General features: G+C 52.9%; 1 protein-coding gene across 3 annotated transcripts in view; it reads left to right on the top strand.

The window, feature by feature from the left end:
• The window catches only part of CACNA1H (calcium voltage-gated channel subunit alpha1 H), a 151465-nt gene that overhangs the window by 80639 nt on the left and 52157 nt on the right, over positions 1 to 18669 (top strand). For all 3 annotated transcript variants that reach the window (XM_086854955.1, XM_086854956.1, XM_086854957.1), the window contains one exon: positions 2140 to 2555. In XM_086854955.1, coding sequence (XP_086711081.1) covers positions 2140 to 2555 — 416 coding nt within the window. The remainder of the gene's footprint in view (positions 1 to 2139; positions 2556 to 18669) is intronic.

The raw sequence follows: 18669 nt of genomic DNA, 5'->3' as shown, positions 1-18669 counted from the left end.
GTGGAGCTCTGCCAGGCACAGCCCCCAGTTCCCATTTCTCCATCCCCAAAGCTCAGCAAAGGAGCCCTGAGGAAGAATCCCAAGCTCTCCCTCAGCCTCTTTGGGGGAACAAAGAGCCTTTAATTCTCTCTCTCCACTCCCAAGTCAACAAGCAGAGCGTGTTCAGTGCAAGGCGAGCACAGAAGTGATAATTGAGAGCTTTAAGGAGCATTAACAGGCCGGGCTCTCCCAGCCCCAGCTGGAGGCGAGGTTGGTGTCTGCTGGGAAGGATGCAGTGGTGGGAGAGAGCATTCTCCTGCCTCCTTTGTTGTGGATTTGAAGAGCTCCGAGTACAGCCTGTTCCCCGTGTTCCCGTGCCCTGCAATGCTGGAGGTTATTTTAGCAGGCAGCCAAGGAGACTCTGGTATTTTGAAGACATCTGCGGCGCCAGGGCTTTTCATATCATTTTTAACACTTTGATAGCATTAAAAGCCAGCTGGCAAACCCCCCTCCCTGTGCTGCTCCCGGGGCTGGGCTGAGCCTTCGCTCCTTGGCTCAGTCCTGAGCAGGAACGCCACACAAGGGGCAAAACATTCCCGATCCTGGCGGTGGCTTTGACGCAATGCCCAGGAGCCAGGCCCGACCTCCAAGGCTGTTCTGGAGGCCACTGTGATATCCCTGTGACATTCAGGCAAGGAAAACGTGCTTTGACTCTTGTCACATCCCAGTTTTCCAGCGGAGGGATGCGTTGGCTTGGTTTGGTGCCGTGGCTGGAATCAGCATTCCTGCTGGGCGAGCTCCAGGCTCCAGGGCTCAGAGCCAGGAGCAGCCGCTGCTTTTAGCCTGGGCTCTCCAAAACGGGTCCAAGTGGTCGCCACCCCACCTCCAGACAGGGACCCCGTGGATGTGGCGCATCTGGCTTGATGGTGCTGGGTTTTAATGGTTTTGGTGAGCTTAGAGGTTTTTTCCCATGGTTCTGTGAGAGGGGAAAATTGCATTACACCCCTGAATCTCAAGGAGCTGATGCTTAAGTGGAATTCCGTGGGAAGGATCCCGTGCTCCCAGTAATGTGCTCTTGCTGGAGGATTTTCCTGCCATTAATATCTGGTTCCTAAATATGAGGAGACTGAGAGTAAGGTTCCTAAATATGAGGAAACTTAAGGATTGGATTCCTAAAGATGAGGAAATAAAATCTGGGTGCTGTTCCACCCAAATCATCCCAGTTGCTCTCACCCCTGTCCTCCCCTTCCCTAGCTCCAGGACAACCAGCGTTCCTCCTCACACCACAAAACATGTGTTTGATTTCAGAACCCAGCAAATTCACCTGAGCTTTATTAAAGGCTGAAGGAGACTGAGGGGACTCCGTGGCTCTCCGAGCTGTGATCCGTGGTCTGCAGCCACCTTTGGTCCCTTCTCCCTCTCCCTCCTCGTTAGGAACTAAATGGCAGTGGTGGATAAATTGGATGGAGCAGCTTGATAGCGCTCAGAGATCGTTAATGACGGGAGCCTGCTCAGGGATAATTTGGAATGATGGACAGGGAGGGATGGGCCAGTCACTCCTCCCTCAGCCTGGGACACAACATGAGGGCCACACTCCATGGAGAGCCCATGGGTGGGAAAAGGGACCAAGAGGGGAAAACGAGGCAAAAGCAGAGCTGGTTGGAAGGATAGATGGATGGAAGGCTTTTTTGAGGTCTGGAGAATAATTCTGGTGAGGAGCAGTCGTGGGGGCTCAGCCTAGAGCAAAGGAGGGCCAGAGACCTTCTGGCCCTGCACAAGTCCCTGGTGGGAGCAGGCAGCCTGGGAGCTCAGGATCTGCTCCCAGGGAGCAACAGGACAAGGGAGAATGACGTCACCTTGGCATATGGTGGCACTCGGTGGCTCTTGGTGCGTGGTGGCTTTTGGTGCACAATGTCTCCTGAGATGCAGAGGCTCTTGGTGGCTCTCGGTGCGTGGTGGCTCTCAGAGGTGCCTCGTGGTGGCTCTCAGCGGTGGCTCTCAGTGACATCTCTCAGTCTCTCTGTGTCTCTTGGTATCTCTTGGCATCTCTTGGTGTCTCTTGGCATCTCTTGGTGTCTGATGGCTCTCAGCAGTGTCTCTTGGTGTCTCTCGGTGTCTCTCGGTGTCTCTCGGTGTCTCACAGCACCCGTGTCCCCACAGGTCTCCACCGCACACCCAGCCGTCTGTCGGGGCTGAGCGCGGCCGGGGCTCTGCCCAGCGCTGCTGGCCCACGGTTGAGCTGTGAGCTGCAGGACTGTCCCTTCTGTGCCAGCCTCCTGGATGACCCCGAGTTCGCCCTCAGCGACTCCGACAGCAACGGCGACTCCGACAGCAACGGCGTCTACGAGTTCACGCAGGACCTGCGGCACGGGGACCACCGGGACCAGCTCCAGCAGCAGCGGGGCAGGAGGAGGAGGAAGAAGAAGAAAGCCAAGGAGAGGAACAAGGTGATCAAGCTGTGGAAGGCGTTCGGCACCAAACTCAAGAGGATCGTGGAGAGCAAATACTTCAACCGCGGGATCATGATCGCCATCCTCATCAACACCCTCAGCATGGGCATCGAGTACCACGAGCAGGTGAGTGACCTCAGCGGGTCCCCGGGGTTCAGGTGCTCCTGGAGCAGGACTTGGGGCGACTCCCAAGCGGTGTCAGGAGGAACGAGGATTTTCCTTGTTGGAAATGAGGCTGAAGATGATCCTGTGAGGAGCAGGAGAAGCCTTTGGGGTGTGGGACTCCTGGAAGTGCTGCTGGGGTGTGCCAAGCTGCAATGTGTGTGTTGGATGTGTCTGCTCAGAGCCTGGCTGCTCCTTGGCCGGGAATTATTGGTATAAAGAGGAATTTTTGTGATGGAAATACTTTTGGTCTGATGGTTGTGCTGGAGATAACCCAGGCAGAAATTTCTTCTTTGATCTGAACCTTCAAATAAGACTTAAACTATCAGGCGATACTAAAAGCAACAAAGAAGAAGAAATTAGAGTGTCCCTGAAGGCTCCAAATGCTTTAATTTGCTCTCAGATAGTGTGAGTAGGATTTTATTGGAGTGTTTGGAGGGAGGGAAGAGGAATGGTGCCATTCTTCCCAGCGCTGGGATGGCGCTGCTGGAGCTGAGGACAGTTTGGGAGCGGAGGGGCTGTGCCATGGGCCAGGGAGATGAGACATGGGAGCATCTCCACTTGGTCCCCCTGGCAAAGTTCTGTTCTTCTGGGCTTTTCCTTCTTGGAAAAAATGGGGATTTTCCACTCTTTTCTCAAGGTGTGCTCGGGAACTTCTCGTGTCACCTCCGTGTCAGGCACAGGAAACGCATCCCAACAAGGCCAGGGTCTGTTTTTCTGGGATCAAAGGCTCCCCCAAAACCTTCCCTGCAGGGTCATGACCAGGTCAGGGTTATTTTTAAAGCTGCTCCTCCTCTCTTCCATGGTCTGTCCGACTGGGAATGAGGAGGGAAGGCAGAACCACCCAAAGACAGGACAAGAGGCTCTGCAGAATTTCCCAGGATTAAGCACTGCTCAGGACCATGACAAACAACCCTCCAGAGTGCTGCTGCTGCTTCATTTTCTCTCCACTCCTGTGCTTTAACTCCCCCCTATTTTAGGCTGAGACTTATTTTCTTCCCCAAAAAAAAACCCCAGGACTCAGCTAAAACAACCTCAGCTGTGCAACGCCAAATCAGAATTACAGCAAAGTGTCCAAATCCAGCAGGGATTGAGCTGTCCCTGTCAGCTCCCTGTCGAATCATGCTTCGTTGTTCCACAAGAAGTTCTAAAATTGGGAAATACACCTTGTCAGTGCCTTCTGAATAGGCCATTCATCCCTCATTTCTGCATGGATACTCTTTTGTCAGGCGGATACAGCTTTGTCAGCCCTTGGATTTTGCCGTGATGGGAGCTGGGGGAAAACCTGAGGCAGTCAGCAGGGAGAAAATCCAGGGATCACATGGAGTGTGTCCCCAATCAGTCCCATAAAGGCGAATTGGGATAATTACAGCCTTGCTGCTAACAAAGGAGAGCTGTAGCTGGCTGCCTTTTATTGGATTTTACCTTGTAAAAGCTTGGCTTTAGGGCATCTCAAAGCCAATGGCAATAAAGATTCCGAAGCTTTTTTGGCTGCGGAGCGGCAGATTCCTGCCAGCTCTGCTCGCAGGCACTGCCCAATAAAAAAAAAAGGGGGAGGAATTTGGAAGTGGAACCTGGAAAAGTTTTTCCACGTGCCTGGGACGCTGGGATAATGAGGCGTGGAGTGTCAGAGCCCAACTTGGTGACACCTCACCCAAGCCCTCTGCTCCCAGCGGTGTCCCAGGGGCTGAGGCACGGTCCAAATCCAAGAAAAAATGGCTCTGGGCTCCCAGATTTGGTGCAAAAAATTGTGGGCGAATTATGGGTGATTTGAGAACCCACCTCATGCGAGAATTGGCTGCAAGGCTCGGGGTGGGGAGCAGGAGGAGGTGTCTGGGCACGGTGACCCAGAGACACCGTGTGCTGCTGGGGCGGAGGGGAGGGAGAATGGCTCCATCTGGGATCCTGACAGGAAAAACACAGTGGGATCACAGTTTTCTGGATGCTGCCCAGCACCTGCTCCCAGAGTATTCCAGGTGGGAAGTTCTGAGCCTCTCCAGGCTGTAACCAGCTGTGGCTGTTGCCATTGTCGTCTTCTCCATCCTCCCAAATCTGGAAGCCATTCCCCAAGTTAAAAGGGTTTAGGAGCTGCTCTGTTTTCCTTGCTCCCACCAAGTTGTTCCATGTTATTCCAAGCAGTTTTTAGGGAATCCAGGGAGGCCTGTGCTCTGTGCCTGTTGGTGGCAGCATGGGAAGGGCTCTGCTGGGCCCTGAATCCCTGCAAAACACAAGCACAGAATCCTGGAATGGTTTGGAATTTTAAAGTTCATCCAGTTCTACCACCTTGCCACGGGCAGGGACACCTTCCACTATCCCAGGATGCTCCAAGCTCCATCCAACTTGGCCTTGGACACTTCCAGGGATGGGACATCCACAACTTTTCTAGGAAACCTGTCCCACCAACCCTTCCCACTGCTTATTCAGAGTGAAACATCTTCAGCAGCTTCTCTGCTCTTGACTTCGAGCACATTTTTAAGGCCATTGTCTGGTTTCATCAAACTGCAAACAAACCAGAGCAGCAGCCCCAGGGAAGCCCATCCCAAACATCCCTGTCCATAGGGAAATGCCCAATCCCTTTTATAAAATTTGTTCATGGCTTCTTGCTTTGTTTATTTTCCCAACTTTCTCCGTAGGCACCGGTGGCTTTGCAGGTAGAAGGACACAGAAAACAGGTTTTTATTGGAGCTGATGGGAGCTCCAGTGATCAGAGCTGCGTGTGTGGGAAGGGTGAGGGGAATGGAGCCGTGGGGAGGGAGATGGAGCAGGGCTGGTCCTGCTGGGATCGCTCCCCTCGTGCTGGGACGCGGCAAAGCTCTGCAGAGAAGTCTCACGGAGCCCTCTTGAGGCAGTGGAGCATCATTGTCCAGCTTTTGTGGATGAGGGAATCGCGGTTGGAAGGTGCCAGGCTGGAGACAAAACCCCACCGGGCTTCTGGGACAGCTTTGGGATCACAGAACTTCCCGAGTTAGGAGGGACCCGCAGGAATCATCCAGCCCTGCACAGACACCCCAACAATCCCAGCGGTGTCCAAAGGCTCCTGGAGCTCTGGCAGCCTCGGGGCTGTGCCCAGCACCCTCTGGGGAAGAAATCCCTGAAATCCAACCTGACCCTGCTGTGAGACATCCCATTCCCTGGATCGTGTCCCTTCTCAGGGAGCAGAGATTGGGAGGAGCTGAGGTTGTGCTGCCTCCAGACAAAGAGAGCCCTGTCCACTTCCAAGGTCCCTTGGGACTTCAGTCTGTGTTTTTATGGGAATGTGAAATTCCCACCAGTCTGCTCTTGGCTCAATGGCACCACCCCCTTTTTGTGCACGGAGCTTGGGTGATGGAATCATGGAATGGTTTGGGTTGGAAGGGACTTGAAACATCATCATAGTCATCATCATCATCATCATCATCAACCTCATCTTCATCTTCTTCATCTTCTTCATCTTCTTCATCTTCTTCATCTTCATCATCATCTCATTCCTCCCAGACACAGGACCTTCCACTGTCCCTGGTTTCTCCAAGCTTCATCCAGCCTGGCCTTGAACATTTCCAGGGATCCAGGAGCAGCCACAGCTCCTCTGGGAATCTGTGCCAGGGCCTGCCCACCCTCCCAGAGGAGAATCTCTTCCTTACCCATATTCCAAACCATTGTTCCGTGTCATTCCCTGGAGAGGATCCTGTCCCGTGGCCACAACAGCTCCTGGGGAAGGTGAGGAGATGCCAGAAGTGCTCTGCAGAGCTCACCCTGCTTTTCTCACACCCTCCATTCCCATGGGTGGCAGGAGATCCGTGCAGCTGCTGATGGAAAGCGTTTCCTTGGCATTCCAGGCATTAGGAGCAGTCGGATCCGGCCCGGCACATCCACCTGGGAAGTGGCTGGGAATTCAGATCTTCCAGGGTGCTGTTCATTAGCAGCAGCACAGCTTGGATTTCAAAGGTTAATCGCCTGCTGTGGAGTCCCTGGCTTGGTTTTTTTTCCCCTCCTGTGCTGCATTTCTTTATTTCTTTACTTTTATTCGTTATTTTATGAATCCTGCCGTCCCCGGCACCACGAGCGCTCCCACGGATGAGGAGAGCCAAGTGCAAAGAGGGAGGCCACCCTTGCATCAATCTGCCAGGCAATTTCAGAACATTGGACGAGTTCTTGTCCTGCCTTCATTGCATCTGACAGCCCTCCAGAGGCTCTGAGAACGTGCCACGGCACTGCAGCACTGAGCAGCAAAGGCATCACCTTTGGGATGGGTGGGCTGGCATTCCTGCCACAGGGATCCTATTCCAGGACGTTCCCAAGCTCCTCTCTGCCGCACAAAACCTTTTTGCCCCAGAGCCGGCGTCGCTGAGCGCTCCGAGGAAATAATCGCTGCTCCTTCAGCCTGCCTCGATTCCCAGCTCCAGGATTATCCAGGAGAAGAACAGAGCCCTCTGTTTGCCCACGAGAGGTGCTGCCGTTATCCCTGCAGAGGGAAATGATCCGCGAGCCCCCACTCGGCTTCCCAGAAGAATTCGCTGAAGGAGCTGTTGATACTTGTAATGATTCCACATAAAAGGCTCCATTTACATCAAATGGCACTACAAACGTTATTTTATATTCTCTCTTCAGCACAGAAGTACAAATTAGTATTTGTTCCGAGCTATTGCTGTTCAAAGAGCTTTTAATTGCTTTTCTGATCCCTCATCCGTGGCGTGTTTCATCGGGAGCAGCTGCCTTTGGAGCAGCTTGGACCTTGAGGGGCACCCAGTGGTCCGTGGCTTGTCAGAGTCAGAGGAGTGTTGGTTTTGAGTAGAACATTTTATTATTCTGGAGTAAAAGTCATTCTGTGTGATTGAAGGTAGCGCTCGCTTCAGCAGTGACGTCCTGTTTTAGCGTCTGCCAATTTTGCCTTGAAAAATTGGTTTGGCATGGAAAGCTCAGCAGTTACTCAGAAAGCAGAGCAGAATTTTTCAGCAGTGTTTGAAGCAAATTGTTGAAATTCCTTTTGAGTTGTGAGTCAATAAAATATTACCCTGAGCTGCGATTCACGCTTTCAGCTGGCAAAACTTGTTCTCTCTTCCAGATTTTTTGCAGGATCCAATTTTAAGGACTCGCACACTGGCAGGATTTGAGGAAAACTGATTCCCCCAGCCCAGGCTGGGATGTGAAAATTCAGCACAGTGTTTGTGGTTGTTGTACACATGGTGTGAGACTCATCCTGCCCCCAGGAGAGCTCTGGTTTGTGTTTGGGCTGTGCCAGCTGCATTCCAAGCTCTCCCTTCCCTGCTCCCTCCCCAAGGTCCCAGCAGTGAGAGGACAGCTCTCCCTCAGTGGAGAACACAGCAGTGATGGAAATCCACACAACTTGTGGATAACCTGAACTCTGTTATCCTCAGGGAAGGGCTTTTCCTGGGGAACTTTGGGAAGAAAGGGATGTTTTCCATCTTTTGGGCCCCAAGATGTTTCCATGGCACATCCAGGCCCTCTTTCTGCCAGGTCAGCACCAGGTTGGGGATCCCCCCTGATCAGAGCCAGCAGCAGCTCCCACATGGAGATTTCCACCTGGAAGGTGTCATTCCCACCTCAGAGGGAATCAGGGATCAGAGGCAGGATAGTAAGAACTGGAGGCAGGGAAAATCCAGGTGTCCTGGCTCACTGTTGGATCATTGTCACGGATAAACCATGTCCTTCCACACGGAGCCTCCTCTCTCCCCCTTTTCTCCAATTTAAGGGCTCCTCCCCTGCCGTGTTTTCCTTCTCTTGGGATATTTCTTTTTACTATATAAGGGAAAGAGATCCCAGAGATCCTTCCATTCCTTGGAGCAGACAGGAGCAGCACCTCAGCAAGGCAGGGCTGAGGTCAGAACTCACCCCAGTGCTGACACCCTGAGCAGAGGCAGAGTGCTGGGGGCTGTCAGCCAGAGCTGCTTCCTCTGGCTGTGCTCATTAGCCATGGGAATATCCTGATTTTCCCTGTGGAACTGCAGGAACATTTCCCGCTGACTGCAGTGCTTCCTGCCAGGAGTTGCTCTCTCTGGTGAGGGCTGGGATGTAAATCCCGGGCAGGTGATGGTGACATCCCTGCTGCCTGGGATGTGCTCGGTCCCACAGCATGCAGAACCACCCCAGATGGGTTTTTTTTTTCCAGCTGGATCCATCCCCAGTGCCCCGATCCCACTCCCAAGCCCTGGGGAGCAGCTGGAGGCTGCAGCTGGCAGGTAAAATAAACCCAGCAGGATCTGGCTCCCAGAAGGAGAGCAGAGTGCTCCTGGCAGCTCATTCCCTCTGGAATGTGTGGAAATCCCAGGCAGGCGCTGGTGCAGGGCCAGAGGCTCTGGTGTGCCCCAGGCCGGGCAGGGCTGGCACTGTGGGCTGCTCTGTGCAGAGGGACACGGCCATGAAGGGGCTCCCGCTGCCCCAGAGCGGGGCTTTGCTAAATCCAGGCCTTCCACTGCCCCAGAGCGGGGCTTTCCTAAATCCAGGCCTTCCACTGCCCCAGAGCGGGGCTTTGCTAAATCCAGGTCTTCCACTGCCCCAGAGCGGGGCTTTCCTAAATCCAGGCCTTCCATTGCCCCAGAGCGGGGCTTTGCTGAGTCCTGCTGCCCTAGAGCGGGGCTTTGCTAAATCCAGGCCTTCCACTGCCCCAGAGAGGGGCTTTGCTAAATACAGGCCTTCTGCTGCCCCAGAGTGGGGCTTTGCTGAGTCCTGCTGCCCCAGAGCGGGGCTTTGCTAAATCCAGGCCTCCTGCTGCCCACCAGATCCATGTTTTCATCCAGGAATGGCTTTGGGAGAGGAGGGTGGCCTTGAGCAGAGGAACAAATCCCTGTTCCACACAGGAACAGGTGCCAAGGGCGAGTTCCAGGGGTGCCAGCCATGATCAGGGACCCCAGGGATGTCAGGGAACTCAGCCAGGCCCCTGCAGCTGCTCCCATCCTCCCAGCTGACTCCAGGAGAAACAGGGACAAAAGCAGGGAGAGCAGAGAGGGAATTGTGAAAGGCTGAGGCAGGAAAACTTTGGCGCCTTGGGAAGCGAGGAGTGGTTTGGATTGGCACAGGAGGGATGGAGCTGCTGGAAGAGCAGGAACAGCATCGTCTGAGGGTGGTTCTGCATCCATCTTTTGTTTCCTGGGATTATTTTGTTCCCTGAGCCAAGGATTGTAATGTGCTCTGTGCCAGCCAGATGTGTCAGGTGGGATTTTAGGGAATATTTCCTCACTGAAGAGTGGTTAAACACTGGAAGGGGCTGCCCAGAGCTGCAGTGGTGGGGTCAGCATCCCTGGAAATGTTGGAAAAATCAGTGGATGTGGCATTTCATGATGTGGCTTAGCGGTGTTTTGATGACCTTGGAAGTCTTTTCCAATTTTAGTGAGTTTGAGTTATTGGAAGTAATGATAAAATCAGGAATGGGAGCTGAGCCTTGCGCCTCTAAACAGATTTGACTGAGAAAAACCTTGTGGAAAGAGCAGCCAGGTGTGGATTAAAGATGCTCATGGTGGCAATGCAGCTCCGTTCCCCACCCCAGCCGTGGATTTCCTGCAGGTTTTAACCGGGATTCTCCACCCAGGACAGCGAGATTTCCCAGAATTATGAATGAAGCTGAAAATGTCACCTTGAAAGCTCCTTCTGGGCTTTGTGTTCCAAGATGGGGATGCTTTTTTAGGAGTGGGCCGGAAAGCTGATGTGAGAGGAGCGAGGCTCTTGGAAATGAGGGAGGTTTGGCATCCCTGCTCGCATTCTTTTTCAAGCTCTATTTTTGTTTGCACTGTCTGGTTTACAGCCCTAAAGACAGCCTGACTCCCAATTTGGGAAAAACGCTGTGCACAGGCCTCGGAGCATCGGTGGCAAAGCTTTTTTAGAGCAGGGAGGATGGGCCAGGAGACCACTTTCCCAGGAGTTTTCTCTCCTGCCTGATCCCTGTCCAGATTAACATCTCCTCTCTCCCCATCCTTGTCCTCTCCTTGTCCCACATGCAGACAAATCTGAAAGTTGTGACTGTAGTAAAAAAGAGAAAATATTAAAAAAAATTTTTTTAAAAAAAAGAGTTAATTTTATATACTCCAGAGGGAATTTGCTTTGCTGCAGACAGATGGATCCTGTAATTCCCTGTCTCTCGACATGACTATACATGGATTGGTCCCCAGTTCTTTTGGATTGGGGTGGGATGGGAGGCCAGAGGGTGCTGGAAGCTCCCTGAACTGCACCTGGAGCAGCGCTGAGATCAGGGGCACAAATCCAATCAATAAACGGGAATAAATCAAACCACGGGGAGAGAACGGGATGTGAGAGAGAATCAGCATTTTCCTTTCATTCCTCAAGGGTTCGGGGGCAAAACATCCACCCTGAGGGCATCGTTTGTCCCGGTCACTGCGGCTGGGAGGACAGAGAGTTGAAAGTCGTTTGTGGAGATGATTTTGAGCCAGAGAGGCCGAGAACAGCGTGGGTTGCTGGGCAATTATCTCCTCACAGTGACCTGTGTGTGCTGCACAGCCCTCCCTGCTGCTGAAGGCTCCGGGAGCTGCCAGAGGAGAGAGCAGGGATGGTTCTGGGAGCGCCAGAAATCCCAGCTGGTGCCTCTGCGAGCATCACAGGTGATGAGGGGAACAAAGCAGAACCCCCCAAAACCATTTGTGAGAGACAGCCAAAAGAGCATTCCCATCTCTCTGCCTCTCTCCCTGGCCGTGTTCCCCCTTTCCAGGCTGGAATGACGGGATTTCCATCCCTCCTTTCCCCGGGCTCCGGGCACACTCCGACACCGCAGGAATCACTCCCTGCACTGCCATCCAGATGTTTGGGGGATGTTCCTCAGCCCCTTCCTTTCCCAGGAACAGCTTTTCCCAGTTCCTGAGGCTGAGCCTGGCGAGGGTGATGGGCAGGCAGGTGAGGAGGGGAGTGAACGCTGCAGTGGATGTTTCCCACCCGACTCACACCAGCCCTTTTGTATTTCAGAAATGATTTTAAAGCCGTGGATTTCCTCCCACTCCTTTTTCCCCCCCTCCTCCTCCTTGCTTGTCGGAGGAAGGTTTCATCCCTACTTGATTTTTTTTTTTAAACTCTGACAGGAAACCTGAGCGCTGGATTTATGGCTGCAGCTGTCACTCCTCTGCAAACAGGCAGGGAAATGAAGGTTAACAAGTTTGGGCTCAGGGGAAGGCTTGTAGAACAGCCCTGCAGAAAGCTTTGTGTCATCACACCCTCCTGAAGATGAGATGAAGATGAAGAGGCTCCGAGCTTCTCCAGCCCGGGGTTATCCATCATCATCCGCAGCGAGTACTTTTCTAATTGTAGATCCTCCTTGGAAACTCTCAGAACCCCAAATGGAATTCTTTTCCCTTGTTTGATACAGAGGGGAAACGCAGGCTGGGGAGCCTGGGGGACCGGTTTGATGGTTAAAAAACAGACAGAAGGGTGCTGGGCAGGCTCTCTGTTCAAATCCCAGGGGTGAGCACTCACAGGATGCTCCAGAACATTTCTGGAGCTCTCTGCAGACATCCCCGGGGCTGTGGCTGAGGGCAGGGCTGCTCTGCCTGTCCCCCAGGCTGCCCCGTGTCCCCTGCCAGGCTGGCACTGTCCCCTCCTGCTTCCTCACTCCCATGGCTGGACTGGGAAATCCCGGCTGGGTGATTTTGCTGAAATGAGACAAAATTGCTCCTGACTTTAGTCTGAAGGAGGAATTTGGCCTGGAAATGATCAAATCAACTCGGGAACAGCGTGCTTGGAGTAGAAGGACTTGTTAGAGCGTGTGGCTGTGTGTCTTTAGGGTCACTGCACTCTGCCTTGTGCTCTGCGTGCCTCAAGGGAGTGCTGTCAGCAGGATGGGAAGTTTTGGCCGTGTCCATGGACTTTTCCATGCCCCAGCCAGCCCAGAGAAGAGGAGGCTGAGGGGAGATTCCTTGGGATCTGCAGCTCCTCCGGAGGGGCAGCTCCAGTCTCCGCTCCCTGGGGCCTGGCAATGGCTGGAGCTGGGCCAGGGAGGGTCAGGTTGGATTTTTAGGCAGAGCTTCCTCCCCCAGAGGGTGCTGGCACTGCCCAGGTTCCCCAGGGATGGTCCCTGAGGCTGCCAGAGCTCCAGGAGCCTTTGGACAGCACTGCCAGGGTGGGATTGTTGGGGTGTCTGGGCAGGGCTGGGTGATCCCTGTGGATCCTTTCCAGTCAGGACGTTCTGTGATCCCAGAATTCTGCGAGTGGGGCCAAACTGGGACCTGTTCCCTGCAGCTCAGAGCCAGCAAGTCCCCAATTCCCTCCTCACTCCTCTGGCCCAGCCTTTGCTGCTCCCCCAAGTTTCTGCCGTGCACCCTGAAGGGGCCGTTTGGGATTTTTAGCATCTCCATGGAAACCACGCTGGGGCTGTGGAGTGCAGGGGCTGGATTTGGAAAGGAACTGGAGGAATGCTTCAGTGGGATCAGGTTTGCTGGGCAGGAGTCGGGCCAACCATCAAAGTTGGGAAGGGAAGCAGTGGAAGCTCTCCAGGGCAGAGACGTTTCCCTGCCGTGTGAGCTCAGGATGAGGCTTTTAGGAAAACACAGACTTTATCTGGAGATGGTTTGGAGGGAGCCAGACTCACTCGTGACTCTCCCACAGAAAGCTGGATGAACTCCTCACCTGGGAGGAAACTGCAAAGCTGCTGTTTGATGTGCCAGCTACTCCTGCACCTTGTTAACACATCTGTCTCTCAGCGTGACCTCACTTCAAGGGTTTAAACGCTGATGGATTAATTTGCTTTTGATGTCTGGGCTAATGAAGTGCTGAGCCTCCCCTGCTCCATTTTCTGGTTGGTGGATGGAGCAGCCAGGGCTGGAGCTGGCCTTGGGTTGCTGCTGGCTGAGGGAAAGGTTAATTCAGGGTTGGCTGCCACGAACTGAGGATGCTTCCCTGGCTCTGCACAGCCACCTGAGGCAACTCCTGGCTGGGGCTGAGCTCCAGTGAAAGCCATCATTAGGCAGGGAAGGGGGAAATTCCGTGCTGTGCTCAGCTGTGCCGGGGTCAGGGCGCTTCAGCAGCACCAGCAGCCCATGGTCACCAAGGCGATGCCAGCGCATCGCCATGGAAACACCCGCCACCTCCCCCAGCCTGGCTTTTAGCGAATAATTGCTGGAGATCCGCTGTGGATGCCACAAATAAAATAATCTGGCAGCTTTCAGCCCTCTCTGCCCTCTTTGGGAGCCCACGAGGAGGATTTCTATCAGGGCAAGAGCGTTTGGGAGCTCGTGGCTTTCTCGGGGGCTCGGCGTTGGCACAGGGTTGGTGGTGGAGCTTTAGGAGTTTATTAAAGCCACCAGGCTGGAGCTGCAATCTGAATTCTCTCACTCCCAGTCTCAAATTCAACCTGGTGTTGCCTGTTCCATCCCTGCCTGGAGGGTTTGGGTCAGTTTGGCTTTTTCCTGGGAGCAGGAGGTGGATCCAGGCCCTGGAGCAGCCGTGGGGTTTGGAACAGCTCTGGTTCCATGTCTGCTCCTCCTGCAGGAGCTGCTTCACTTCTGCCACTCGGCAGGGCTGGGAAAAAAACAGGGAAAAAAAACTTGATTGGGGCTTGGAAGAGAGAAAGTTGCAAATGGAATCATCCCAGAATGGTTTGGGTTGGAGGGATCTGTGGTCAGGGAGCTCCCACTGTCCCAGGTGGCTCCAGGCCTTGTCCTTCAATGCAGTGAAATCCCTGCTTGTTTATGTTTTTATTTTGCCCCTGCCTGGCATCTCCTCCCCAGCTGGATGTGGGATGTGGCAGAGCCTGGGAATCTCAGGGTGATTGGAGAGGTGTTGTTATTGCTGCCCTAATTAGTGGTGGGAAATTAGTGTTTGTTAACAGCCCCCTTTGCCCAGCTCACCAAGGCTGAACTAACAACCCCCAAAACCAAGCTCATCCCCTCCTGCCTGGGGAGAGTCTCAGGTGCTCAACAACCCCAGAGTAATAATGAATGGCAATAATTTTAATTAGTGCTGCTGTTATTAGGAGAAATCCAGCTGAATTTCATTATTTTAGCAGTGATTTTATGCCATTATATCAAATTAGAACCTCTGTTTTTTATTTTTTCTTGTGTCATTTCGTTCCCATAATGATAAAATCCTGGGCATGCTTGGGGGTGAGGCATTGCTCCTGCAAAAGGAATGAGAAAAATCCGATGGAAAATCACCTCCTCGGTTTGAAGTCCCGTTCTCCAGACTTTTTTGTCCTTCTCCCAATGTTAGGAATAAATATGGCAAGAGAAGCACAGTGCAAAGTCAGCACAGTGATTTCCGTGAATATTGTTGGTGCTTTCATAGAATTTCTTTTAATTGGAGGTTTTTTTGTCAAGAAGGTGAAAGTGTGGGAGCGAAATTCTGCCAGGTACAAATCCTGTGCCTGGAAGGAATTGTGAGATGCAAACAGGTGATGAGGAACAGGATCCTCTGAACTCTCCTGCTGCTTTTTGCTCCCACTTGGAAATTCCAGCCTTTCCCTCAGTGCAGTGTCCTGGTGATCCGACTGTGCTGAGGGGCAGCTCTGCCTTGGAATTCCTTCCTGACCTTTGGTGTCCTTCCCTCTCTTCCCCTTGGAATTCCTTCCTGACCTTTGGTGTCCTTCCCTCTCTTCCCCTTGGAATTCCTTCCTGACCTCTGGTGTCCTTCCCTGCCTTGGAATTCCTTCCTGACCTTTGGTGTCCTTCCCTCTCTGCCCCTTGGAATTCCTCCATGATCTCTGGTGTCCTTCCCTGTCTTCCCCTTGGAATTCCTTCCTGACCTTTGGTGTCCTTCCCTGCCCCAGCAGAACAAACTCTCCCATCTCAGGGAGCAGGAGGGATGTCCCTGCTTGCTGTTGTTGTTATTTTTCAATTCCTCAGGCACAAACATTCTGCAGCTTCTCCATGGAGAAGCTTCTCAGGGCCATGGAGAGCTCTGCTCCCTGCTGGAGCTGCGCCAGGGGAGGTTTAGCTTGGATTTTAGGGAAAAGTTCTTCCCTAGAGGGTGTTGGGCACTGGGAGAGCTCCCCAGGGATGCACAGGGTGGGATTTTTGTTGTCAGGGCAGGAGCTGGACCCAGCCCAGGGCATTCCATGATTCCATCGTTCCCAAGCTGGAGCAGGAGCTGCAGGTGCTGGAGGCTGCTGGCAAACACAGCCTCTGCTTTTGTACCTTTTTGTCTTTCTGCTCTCCCTTTCTGATCCTGCTGGATGGGCTTTAATTGCTGCTTTAGTCTGGAGCTCGTGGCTAAAAGGAGGGATCAATAATTCCCTGGAAAGAACAGCATGGAGCAACAAGGTTCCCATCTGCCTGCTTTGGCTGAGGGCTGGAGCACCCTGGGCTCTCCCAGCTTTGTGTTTTCCCGGACAGAAAGGAGCTGGAATTGCTTTGGATTTGCTGGAGGGGAGGAAAAGTGGATTTCCCCTGGATTTGTTCTCCTGGCTCCGTGTTTGATCCGAGCACGGAGGAGCTGCTGCCTGGGTTCCAGATGTGGGTTTGCAGATGATCATTTCCATGCTATCAAACCTTGGAATCTTCAGCAATTTGGGAACGTTTCTCTCTTTGGGAAGCTGGAGCAAAATTGGGGCTGGAGCAAGCGCGGCCCAGTCCTGGCAGATAAAAGGGCTGGAGGTTCCTCCAGCTGTGCTGTCCCTGAACTTCATCAGCCCCTGGAAAACGTGAGTTCCCCACCCTAGGAATGGCTTGGACCCTAAGATCCCAAGGGATCTTTCTGATCCAGTGTCACAAAAACCAGCACAAACAGAGCTCAGCTCAGCTGCTCCATCCTCAGGTTCCCATGTCAGGGTGCTCAGAGCTTTCCTGGCACTGCCAAAGTGAACAACCCTGGTTAATTTGGATTAATTAACCCCTGGAATGGGGATTGTTCAGCCTGGAGAAGAGGATTTGGGGTGAGCAAACTGTGGCCTTTCAGTGCCTGAAGGGAATCTGAAGGAAAGATGGAGAGGGATTTTCCACGAGGGCCTGGAGTGCCAGGACAGGGGGATGGCTTCGAACTGACAAGAGGGCAGGGATAGGTGAGATACTGGGAAGGAATTCCTCCCTGGGAGGGTGGGCAGGCCCTGGCACAGGTTCCCAGAGAAGCTGTGGCTGCCCCTGGATCCCTGGCAGTGTCCAGGACCAGGCTTGGAGCAGCCTGGGACAGTGGGAGGTGTCCCTGCCTTGGGGTGGCACTGGATGGGCTTTGAGGTCCCTTCCAACCCAACCTACTCTGGGATCCACTTTCCCAAAGGGAAACCCAGAAAGAGACAACCCCCAGCTTTTCTCCTGCTGCCCTCCAACCTTTTCATCCCCTCCTTCTCTCCCAAAACCCTTGAACCTTTTCAAATCTCTCCCAACATTCTCCCATCTCTTCACGTCCCAGCCGGGCGCTCAGAGGTCGGCTCCAGCCGCTGGCTCCTGTTTTCCTCAAGAATTACCCTCTCCTTGAACTCCTTTCCCCTTGCAGCCACCCCAGCTCCTCTCCCTGGGCTGCACAAATGACTAAGCCGAGGTCTTTTTCCAAGCACAGACTAAACACATCTCCCCATCTTTCCTCCCCTGCTGCGTTTCATCTCCCGGTGCCCGCCGATCACCAAAGTGCATTTTTCAAAGGGACTCTCCATAAAGCTCTATTAGCAGGGGATGAGTAATGGCTTGACAAACCAGATTTAAGTGGCCCCTTCTGAATCATCTTGGCGGTAATAGGGGGGAGTGTGTCCATTTTTTGATTAAATATTTCCAGTGCCATTAACTCGGCCGAAGTAAACAACTTCTATTGGGTTTGCCTGCTAATGACAACCCAAAGGTCTTTGATCCCGGCGTTTCAGAGAGCCAGGAGCCGGATAAAGATCATGGAATCGTTGCTAAAGTGTCATCAAAGAGTTGGGCAATGGTTCTTTCCTCTCTCTCTGTGCGTGTCCTGCCACCTTCAGTGGATGTGGTGCCGCCTGTGATGGGCATCCGGAACCTCTGGGCAGCTGTGAGGTGTGGCTGGAGGATTTTTCCAAGAAAAATCCATAATTAACCTTCATTTCTTGTGCAGATTCCTTCAGGCAGGGTCTGTGCTGTTCCCTTTTGCCTGCAAGGGGCTGTAGCACATTCCATGGGTTCTGTGTGTATCCCAGTCTTAAATATTCCAGCTCCTCATATCCCAGGACTCAGTTCACACCTAAAAGGAAAAGGTAAAGCCTCTTTCTTCTTTCTAATTAATGAGATTTGAGATAACTTCAGCCTAAATATAAAAATATATTTATTAATGTCTTTTAAAAAGGACCATGAATCATTGGAATGCTGCATTACATTTTAAAAATTCATTCTTTGTGGTTAACCAGCCAAACAGAGCTGATTTCAGGCATTGTGCTGGTGATTTTGGGGCCATTAATTATGACTTCAGCCCAGAGCAGCGGGCAGGAACTGTTTGGACAGAATTCCTTGGGTGAATGTAATTTTTTTTGTGGCGAGGGAGAAGCCAAATTTCTCATGCGAGGCTCAGTCCAGGCCCTGCTCCGAGCTGTCCCGGCCAGCAGATCCGCCCGTGCTCCTCAGCATATGGATGGGAATGATTCAGGCTGGATGAATTCGCTGGATTTTGGCCAGAGGCTTTGAAAGGAGCCAAGGCCATGCAGGGTGGGATGGCAGCGGAGAGAAACCTGCTCCTACTTCCAGGGAAAAGGTTCTGGAATGTTGGGAAGAGGCCAGAGCATCTCCTGGTGGATCCTGCTGAGGACCCAGCACAGGAGACACTCCCTGGCCTCGGCACAGCCACATTCCCGTTTTCCCTCTTTTTCCTGACGCTGGGACCAGTGTGCAGAGCCCAGCTCTCCGGGGGCTTTGCTGGAGACATTCCCTGCTCATTTGGAGAGCTGGCTCCTTCCTGCTGGGACTTCTTATTTCATAACTGAACCTGAGCACCTCTGGCCTGCTTTGGGGCATCGTTTCAGAGGGTTTGGGTGGGTTTTTCTCATTTGAAGGCTCATTTTTGAGCCATCTGTCGCTCCAAGTGATCCTCCATCCGGATATAATCCAGCTGATTGCCCTGCTTTTCCAAACAGCTCTGCTGAGAACCTTTCAGCTTGCCCAGGCCCGTCCTCCAGAGGCTGGAGGAGGCAGCAGTTGATCTAATCCTGCTTGGCATTTATGTCACTGGAAATGAAATTGCGTTTTGCTGAATGAAACTGAGAAATGGGAAA

This window comes from Cyanistes caeruleus, chromosome 17 (genome assembly GCF_971803275.1).
Source record: "Cyanistes caeruleus chromosome 17, bCyaCae1.hap1.1, whole genome shotgun sequence".
In the NCBI taxonomy this organism is placed as follows: Eukaryota; Metazoa; Chordata; class Aves; order Passeriformes; family Paridae; genus Cyanistes; species Cyanistes caeruleus.
Note: the sequence above shows the minus strand (reverse complement) of the source record. Positions and strands in the feature narration are given on the sequence as shown.